The 9,539-nt window shown below is 49.7% G+C and overlaps 1 protein-coding gene across 1 annotated transcript in view; it reads left to right on the top strand.

Annotated features, from left to right (window-relative positions):
- The window catches only part of LOC103808228 (hydrocephalus-inducing protein homolog), a gene marked incomplete at both ends in the record, with an annotated part of 9,843 nt that extends 1,665 nt beyond the window's left edge, over nucleotides 1-8,178 (top strand). The window contains 7 exons of the mRNA XM_009080996.1: nucleotides 596-748; nucleotides 1,582-1,783; nucleotides 3,361-3,532; nucleotides 3,867-3,966; nucleotides 5,912-6,030; nucleotides 7,031-7,254; nucleotides 8,111-8,178. Of these exons, the coding sequence (XP_009079244.1) occupies nucleotides 596-748; nucleotides 1,582-1,783; nucleotides 3,361-3,532; nucleotides 3,867-3,966; nucleotides 5,912-6,030; nucleotides 7,031-7,254; nucleotides 8,111-8,178 (1,038 nt within the window). The remainder of the gene's footprint in view (nucleotides 1-595; nucleotides 749-1,581; nucleotides 1,784-3,360; nucleotides 3,533-3,866; nucleotides 3,967-5,911; nucleotides 6,031-7,030; nucleotides 7,255-8,110) is intronic.
- Between the last annotated feature and the right edge of the window lie 1,361 nt (nucleotides 8,179-9,539).

Below are 9,539 nucleotides of genomic sequence, written 5' to 3'. Positions count from 1 at the left end.
GACTTCTCACTCTGTCCAGTTAACTACAACACCCAGAAGACTCTGCTGGTTTGCAACCTTGGTAACTGGGAAGCTCAGTACCACATCAGCACTCAGAGGTAAAGCAGCTCATCTTTCCCTGTGCAAAACACCTTTGAGTGGTAATAGAGTTGGTAAAGAGCAACAAAAGGACCCAGAGCATCGAACTGCCGCGCTGCAGCCATAGCTGGAAATGGGCAGGACATGTGGGGTTTGCTGTCGCTTCCAGTGATTTAATCAGGATGCAACCTTTGAGCTTTCTCTCTCCCAGATCTGGAGAGTGCTAATGCAGAGCTGCAGTGATAGGGGGTGATGGATTCAAATTGAAGGTGAGGAAGTTTAGCTTAGATATTAGAAAAAAGTTTTCTCCTGTGAGAGTGGTGAGACACTGGCACAGGTTGCCCAGGAAAGTAGTGGATGCCCCAACCCTGGCAGTGTTCAAAGCCAGGTTGGATGAAGCCTTGAGCAACCTGGTCTGGTGAGAGGTGTCCCTGCCCAGGGCAGGGGGTTGGGACTAGATGATTGGTAAGGTCCATTGCAACCCCTAAAATTATATGATTCTATGATCTCCCTCAAGAGTCCCGATCCCTTTTTTTGTGTTGCAGCCCTTTCTCTGTCAGTCCGGACATAGGATGTCTTGGCATTGGTGACTCCATGCAAGTGACAGTGGAATTTCACCCGCTGCAGACTGGGGATCATTCTGCATCCCTGGTAGTGCACTACGACACGGGTAAGTGCTGGGCACTGCATGGTGCACTCTCTGCATCCTTCAAAGCAGAGCCCTTTCTAAGCAGAGTAATGTTAAACTTGCTTTGCAAACTACTTGTACAACTGTTTATTTCAAAGCCTTGACATATTTCAGTGCTTAGAAGTGAGCTTAGAAGGGGCCAAGGGCTGAGTCTGTCCCTGCTCTGTATGTGCTGTGTCACTGTTTGCTCAACTAGTCTCTGGCAAAGCCTGCAGCCTTCTAAAGAGCCCTTGGTGCCTGCAGCCAGGAGTGTCGGGGTGGCTGCAGCCCCAGCTCCTCTCTGGGAGTGCAGAAATCTGGGAATGCTTAGCAAAGTGTGCAGAGACAGGCAGAGCATCTGCTTCCTCCCTCATGGGCTCTGGAGTTGGTATTTTCCTATGCTGGAGGCTTTAGTCTCATCTTTGTTTAATAGCTTCTGATGGTCTTCCAAGTGCTGGTCCAGTTGCTCTCTGTGAGCCTCTCGAGCCTCTCCTGGCAGTATGTTCGAAAGACGGGATATTCCCCAGAAAAGTACTACTAATTTTGTATAATCTCTGTCTAATAACGTTTTCAGGCCCTCAGGTCATAATGTAAATACTGTCACCTTGGGGACAAATCTCTACAAACACACTCAGAAATGAAGTGCCCGAGGTGGTGTCCAGGACACCCTCACACTGGGCACACACAGCAGTCAGGATGTGATACATGTAATGATCTGTGGAACTGCTCATGCGGCTAAAAGCCTTGACACTTTTTTTTATTACCTGTGGTTTGCTGTTCCTTGTGCTCCCATCAGCGAGTGAGCTGAGCAAAGACTCCCCTTTGCTTTGTTCCAGGTGAAGATATCCACACAAGCCTTCAAGGAACAGCTGTGAATGTCCACATTGGGCTGGACAGGAACTCTGTGACAGTGGAGAAGACTTACCTCACACTGTCAAGTCACGGAACTGTGGTCATCTACAATCGGAGTAATGTCCCAGCCCACTTCCAGTGGAGGGCTTTTGCCACTCAGGAGGAGGAGGATTGGCAGAGGCTGAGGTGGGTTTGAAAGATACGTGTTTCAGTAAGACACACTGCCCAAAGGTAAAAGTGATGTATGACCTCAGTGGGATGCTTTTGAATGTTCTAGGGCAACTAAACCATCCCTGGCATCAGGGTATGTATCTCTGAGCTTCAGGGTAATGGAGCTCAGCACTTCCCATTCCAGTTCCATCTGTACTCCAGCCAAGGATGATGTTTTGTGGAGAAAGTGTTGATTACAATGACTGCATTACCTCAGAGAGCAAATTTAGGCTACATGTGAGCATGTGGATTTAGAAATGCTGGTCCTGACTTCTTTATTGGGTGCTGATAGACAAAGTCCTCTCCCCTCTCAGATCCTCTGTTTTCATGCATGTAAAACATTAGATGTCACTGAAGAGATACAATGCCTGAGGGAACAGGGCAGATAGAGTTTGCTTATCCCTGCAGGTCCAAAAGGGAAGAATCAAAGAGTGAAGCTGGTAACCTGCAGCTGAAACCCAACTTATTCTCCTCTTCCCAGGGTGTCCTGTCCGATAAGACTCAGAGTGTTTGATCGATTCCCCAAATGTGAATTAAGACACAAATGAGGTCAAAATACTGTTAGGGAGTGAGACTTTATTATTGATTACCCAGCGGGGAGAGAGAAGGGGCGATAGGAAAGTTAGAAAAAGGGGGGGGGGAAGCAAGGAAATTTGGGATGGTGCAGTAGAGATAGTCACCACCATAGATCCCAGCAGCATTCCGATGATCCCTATTCATGTAGAAACGGGGATAGTCACCACCATAGGTCTGGCAGCATTCCGATGAGCCGTAGCTGTCTTTTCTTGGGTGGTGAGTGTGCATGCCATGCTCTGGACTCTGGTCCTGTTCACAGGGCTCTGTCGGGCACTAACTGGTCAGTTTCCCTGGACTTGAGTAATTCCCAGCCTCGTGGTCTCTAGGCAAGTGGACTGGATGTCCATCACTGTCTGGCAGATGGCTCTGCAGCCAGAGGGTTGGTGGTGGACAGTGGTGCCTCCTTACCTCAGAATGTCAGTGGTTAGATGTTAGCTGGAGGATTTGGGTGGAGGACAATGGTGCCTTGTTATCTTGGTGGCTGGAGACACCCTGTGAATCAACAAGCCTTGGGACAAACAGCCCAGGGGTCGCTGTCTTCAGTCTCCTTCACCAAGTCTTCAAGGCCAGGCAATGTTGAAACAGACATTTCTTGAAAGGTCCTTTACACAGGGAAGCCCTGCAGTGGCTGCTCCTTGATCTTTATCTGCCTCCCCTAAGCAGCCACCTGGTAGGAAAAGCCAATTGAATCGGCTGGTGGATTCCCCCTCAGTTGTGGCAGTGGCTTTGAGCCAGGAGGCTCTCTTGAGGGCTGCTGGCTTTCAAAACCTCTCCTGAGTTTGTAAGCATGGAGTAAAACTACCTGCCAAGCCAGTGAACAAGAAGTGACTCTCTGATCCAGCTTGTGATCAGCCCCTTGCTGTGGAGCTGCTGCTGCTCCTCCCCGAGTGCCTTGCTGCTCCTGCACTTACACTTATGTCTGCAAATATGTGGCTTATTAAATGATCTGCTGGGTTTGTCTCTCATGGTGGCTGCAGGCTGTGTCGGCAGCAAAAGGACAAGGTGGATGATTTCCTTAAGGAATGCAGAGTAGACAGCAGTCGCCGAGAATTCTTTTCCCATCTGCCCTGCTTTTTCCAGAGGGAAAGGACAAATGTGCAAGGAGATTCTATGCTGTTCTCCGATAGCATTTTCACCATTGAACCAGTGGTAAGTGATAGTTGAGAGCCTTCCTTTCCTCCTCCTCCCTGAATGAGGTCACTTGACAGATCTCTGCCTCAGCTGGCTTGATGTGCTTAGAGGGAAGACATTGGGCTTCTGGTGAGGTTGGGAGAGCTTGGTGTAAAAAGCATGTGTGCCCTGCAGGCTCCTGGCAGGTGGCAGGAGCCTGCTTAAAGCTTCCAGACTCTCTTATCAATGTTGTTGATAAGGGCTGCCTGCTCCTTGCTTGTCATTGATGCACTAGATAAAGACTTACAGGGCTCTGGTAGAAAACAAGAATTGTGATGTTTGAAAAGAAATGGTTTGATGTCTCCTGTTTCAGGAGGGAGAGATCTGTCCAAATTCTTCGGCTGAAATCACTGTGATCTTTAAACCCCAAGAAGCCCGAGTCTATGAACAAACAGCCTACTGTGACATCTCAGGTACAGTGCTCCTGCTTCGCTCACCCACAGTGAAGATGAGGTGCAAATGCTCTTCCAGCCCACTGGACTCCTATATAATTGTTGGGAAGGGTCTGTGGTCAGCAGGGCAGTGATGGCACATGTCCACTGTCCCTGTGGCTTCCAGGGGATCTCCTGTGCAAGGCTAGGGCTCAGGATGCCTGGGTTCTAGGTCACTGATCCCAGAGGAGGCCAAGCAGTGCAGGGACAAGTTTTCACGCCATGACTTTGCCAGCATTTCCTCGAAGGCCAAAGAGCTACAGAGCAGAACAGCTTCAATTGAATGAGCACTAAGCCCCTGTAGACATTGACCTCCAGGATGGTTCCTTATTATGAGGATCCATCATCAGGAAGGAGAAGGTGAGTTAGAAATGTGCTTCCTGATCCTGGATCACCTCCCACTGCCCAGATGCCACCAGACGGGAGGTGACTGAGCCCTGCTGAGCCCTGAAAATGTCTGTGGAAGGGCCACCCCTAGGCAGCACCTGCCTCTCTCCCTGTGGGAATTGTCACCTTGCGCCTCTGTCTATGGAGCATCCGTGTGGTGTTGCACTGTGCTGGCTGTGCTCAGCAGGGTGAGCACCTCTCTGGAAAGCAGAGTCCCAGCAGTCTGCTGGACAAGCTTTATGCTCGTCCTGTCTTCCAGAAGTGCTGTCAAATCCTTTTCTGGGAGCAGTTCTCATTGACCCACCCAAGTTACACTATCCCAGAGGTGATGGCTTTGCTGTGCTAGCACAGGGCAGGGAACACTCGCAGTGCACAGTGTGGTTCGGGTTACCTTGTCCTTCCTCTCTGTCTCTGCAAGGTGTTTCTCAGGAGTGGGAGATGGTTGTCAGAATTCCATCCAGGAATATTCTGGTTTTGCCCATCTAAGAGGAAGAGGTCTGAGGCCCATGGTCCTCCAGCAGCCAGGCTCCCATTCTGGAGGGTGCTGCAATCCCTAACTCAGCCACTCTGTTGCTTTCCTTCCAAGTGACGGATGCAAATGTCACAGAACAGCTTTTTATTTAGACAGTTTTTATTTAGACAGGGTTTACTCGGCAAATGCCATCTACAGTAATTACTCAGGGCTTGTGCTAACAGACTGTCTTCCTGCCACCAGCTGCAGTTGTTAGAGCTGTGGAAGGAAAGGATGGATTTAAAAGTTACTCCCAAGGGATTCCTTTCTCAGGGCTATGCTCTTGGCTCTGGGATTTTGGATCTGGTGGTGGGGGTGTCCAGCACTTTGCTGCAGGGACCTCTGAGGGTTGAGCCAAAAGAGCTTTACCATGACAGAGAAACAGGAAAACTACTCACATATCATCCTTGACCTGGTCTAGGAGTTAGAGGAACCCAAGCTGGGCAAATGATGTGTGTTGAGAAAGAGGAGCCTGCTCCTGAAGGACCCTGCTGGGCCCTTGGGAGAGCTTGACTCTTCCACTGGCCCCTTGGAAGAGGATCTCAAGGAGGTCATTTAAATGATGTACCTCCCCGTCATCCCTTATAGACCAGAGCTGATCCAGTGGATTGTCAGGTTGGGAATTGTCCCAGAGTCATGATCCCTGGGCGGAAAAAGAGTTAAAAGAAGAAAACAGCCATCTTTAACTGGGGAGTCGTTTCATTTTGCTTATTGATCCCTCCAAGAAGCATGACTGCCTTCGGAGGTATTTTTCTTGCTGAGATCCAAATTCTCAGTCCACAGTCCCAGGTGTGGATTTGGGATTGAGAATAAGGAAGCAGTAGCCCCTCCATGGCCATGATCGGCGTGCTCCAGGATGTGTTCTGATGGGAGCACCACAGGGCCACAGCCCAACTGTCCCCATGCCTTGGGCTGGAGAATCAAGAGCTGGTCCTATCCAGCTCAGAGTCAGGGACTAGCACTGAGGCAGGCTAGGAAGTGCAGAAAAGCAGAGGGAATTACTGTACTGAAATGGAAATCTCTCCCCAGGCTGTGAAACCAGGCTGCCCCTGCACCTCACAGGAGAAGGCCTTGGGCCCAAGCTCTGCTTCAACTTTGATGAACTGGATATTGGGGACGTTTACATCAGAACAGCCTACAGCTATGAGGTGAGCAGCAGGGTTGGAGTGGATCCTGATGGCTCCTGGGGCAGCAGTAAGCCTCATGGACCTGCAGAATTCCTGGCAACTCAGGCAGTGGTGTCCAGTTTTCTGAAATCTGGATCCTTTTGACAGGGTCTGAAAGGTCTGTCTGTTGTTCATGAAACCCCAATCCCTGCTTTTTGACACCCTTGGAGATCAGCTGGGAGGTTTCCTGCAAAATAATCCCTTGGCGTATGAAAGCAGCACTGGGTCAAGAAGCTGAGTGTTCAGAGGCTTTTGTTCCAGCCTCTGCTGCAAGACACCTTTGTGCTCAGGCTGTTCAAAAGCATCTGGAACAAAGTGGCTGCATTTGAGCTGGAGTCCAGGGCAGTTTTCAGTCAAGTGCCTCCTACCTATTCCTGGGAGTTGGAGGGGAGCCATCCAGCCTCCTGGCTCAGTGCTGGCCCTCACAAAGGGCTAGGGAGTGCTTTCCCTTGGTGACCAGTCTCTTACCATTCTTCAGCCTTGGTGCACCTCTGGTTCTAGAAAGAGCAAAGTGTTTCTGGGAAGGAAGTAAAGGAATTTTCTACCTATTTGGCTCCAATGTCTTCCACATGTTGGTTGGATGCAATGGGAGCTGAGTGTGTCCTGCCCAGAGTGGGACTGGGCACACCTGGAGCAGCAACAGCTCTGTGGTGATTCACTGGTAATGCTGCAACACCCTGCCTTGCTCGTAGAGCTGGGTCAGAATGAATCTGGTGATGCTGAGCAGCTCTTCTATGCTGCAAGTTGCATGTCAGTGGGATAACCCCAGCATGACTCTGGTTATATGAAGTTAGCACTGCTTTGCATGAAAAACCCAAAGACAGAACTTGTCCTGATGTATATTTTTGGCTTCTGCCATGCAGCAGCACAAAGCATCTTCCACCTTTTACAGATGTTAATTGTCTAGTCAGAAAGCAACTCAGCCTTCTGTAAGAAAGGAAGATTCCCCACATATTTACATTTTGCTTTCTTACTGCTGCAGGTGATCCTGTTTAACAAAGGACCTCTTGAGGCTGCTTTCAGCCTGGTCCCTCCAACTACAGCCGTGGGTTCGTGCTTCACCTTTCTGCCCCAGGAGGGCATCATTGCACCAGATGGGGTCCAGGCCATCCAGATCTCCTTCCGTTCCCCCATCCTGGGGAAGCTCAAGGAAACATTCCAGTTCAGTGTGACTGGATCCCCTAAGCCTGTGACCTTGACTATCAGGTGAGGAAGCATCTGGGAGCTTGGTGGGCATATCTGTAGATGTCTCTGGGTAATCATCTCCCACCTACTAAGGTGATGTCCAAGGTCTTAGTCTTGGCTCTGATGCTGCATCCCCTTAGTGTGGGGATGCCTGCTGCTCTATGTGGGTACCCAGGAGCTGGAGTGACTCCTTCATATAAGGATCTCCCTCCACCTTGGGCCATGGCAGGCAGTGGGATGGTATTAGCTTTGGGCAGCAGTTGGCATGGGATATCCCACCTGAACATCCAGCAAACTCTCCAGCACTTAGCAGATGGGCAATTCTGCACCAGAATCACTGTTTTTAATATCCTCCGTTAATAATCCATCCCAAATGGGCGGCAGCAGCCTCACATCATCTCTCATGCTGATGCATGGGGACAAGCTGTCCTCCCAGCTCTTGTGCAGTGAGTACTCCTGTACCTCCCTTGCACAGCCAGGAAAGGGCTGATGTGGGAGACAGGGAGCTCTGCAGCAAGCACAGTCACAAGGACTTGGGCATCCTCCCAGGGGCTGGTGCCATTGCAAAAGAATCCTCACCCAGCAAAGGGAAGAAGTGGGGGAGAAAAAAGCTGATAATAGGCGTGGCAAAACTCATTTCTCAGGACCACAGCACCTTGAGGGCTTGTCCCAGGTTGTTGGCTGCTGTGCATCTTGCTTCTTTGCTTTGGCTGCCTCCTGGCCACATGGATGCTGTGCTGAGCACAGGGTGGCGAGTTAATTTGAAACCCACAGAGGCTCTGGGACCAGCTTTTGTCTGTCCAAGCAGTCATGAGAGCTGAACCCTTTGCAATTCCCTTTAACTAAACCATTGCCTCTCCTGTCTTTGGCCTCGCAGGGGTTATGTCATTGGACCAACTCTCCATTTCAATGTACCTGCCCTCAGCTTCGGTGATGTCTCCTTTGGTGAGTGTGCCCTGGGCTTGGACCACAGTGTGAGAGGTCTGAGTGTTGCAGAAATGGAGCTCTTGAACATAAGAGCATCTATCACTCCTGTTGCTCCACAGCAGCCTCTTCAGGGTGTTAACTCTAGGTGGCTTAGGCAGCATTTTGCCATCATGAGACTAAATAGGACCAAAGGAATAGAAAGTCAGTATCACTACTTGGCCACTTCTTGGTTTCCTTTTGAATAAATAATTCAACAAGAAAAGCACCAGACAGGAATATAGTTACATAACAGGAGATTCATCTTGCTTAATCTGGTATAATTCCTAAAACTTCTTCAGCTGAAGGCAGCCATTGTATCTTTGCACCTTTTAACTGTGCTACTGACTGTTGTTTGCATTGTGGCTGTGCCTGCAGTTAGTTTTCCTCCCCATCTGTGTTCCAATGACACTAGGTTAGCAGGCCCTGGGAGATGTCTTCTCCCTGCAGAGCTGGTCAGCCAAGCCACATGTCCACTGCAGAGCAGGTTGTGGGCTGGTGTCCTGGCTTTGCAGAACATCCCCACCAGGTGTGGCTGTATCCCTAGCTTTCCATTTTGGAAAGCAAGTCTCGAGCTAAAGTGGTCTAAACCATTGCAGGCAGCAGTCACAGCCAGTGTGCAGTGTGGGTGTGATGTCCCCACTGGTTGGGTAAGATGAAATGTGGTTCCTAATTGCTGATCTCTGAGAAAGCCTCGGGTCTGTCTGCCTCCAGTGAAGTGAGCTGTGATTTGTCATGTGCTCAGTCTGGTTGCCCAAACCAGGGGATACCTTAAGGATCCTGCCAGAGAAGCTGCATTAGGGTGCCTTGCATTGTGTTCTAGTTCCCAGTTCTATCCTCCCTTTCTTTTATTGTAGCTACTCCTCAATGACAACTCACTGCTTTTGTATCTCAAAAGTGGTGTGAGTATTGGCAGAGTTAACAGGGAATTTTATGGCTTGACTGTTCAGAGTGAATGATTGGTCTGGGTGCACATTCATCAGTGAGAAATAGCTGGTGCTAGTTCAGGGCAGGTGAGAGAGCTCCTCCCCATTAGAGAGAGAAACCCATGGCTAAGAGTGAGCATTCACAAGGCTGCAATCTGGGATCAGCATCAAAGGGAACTAAGTGAGGATTAATTCCTCACTGAGCTGCTCAATGAGCTGTAGTTCAGATAACAAGGAGCTAAACTCCAAGCACAGTTTTATCCTACCAGGATATTTCACACCAGGTATCAGGAGATAATTGGTGCCTAAATGGATATTTATGTCATTTTCCTAGGCTTTCCTCGAACTTTGTCCTGTCGGATGACTAACACCTCCTTGGTGCCCATGACCTTCAACCTGCGAGTTCCTGAGGATGGC

This window comes from Acanthisitta chloris, unplaced genomic scaffold, assembly GCF_000695815.1.
Source record: "Acanthisitta chloris isolate BGI_N310 unplaced genomic scaffold, ASM69581v1 scaffold668, whole genome shotgun sequence".
NCBI lineage: Eukaryota > Metazoa > Chordata > Aves > Passeriformes > Acanthisittidae > Acanthisitta > Acanthisitta chloris.
Note: the sequence above shows the minus strand (reverse complement) of the source record. Positions and strands in the feature narration are given on the sequence as shown.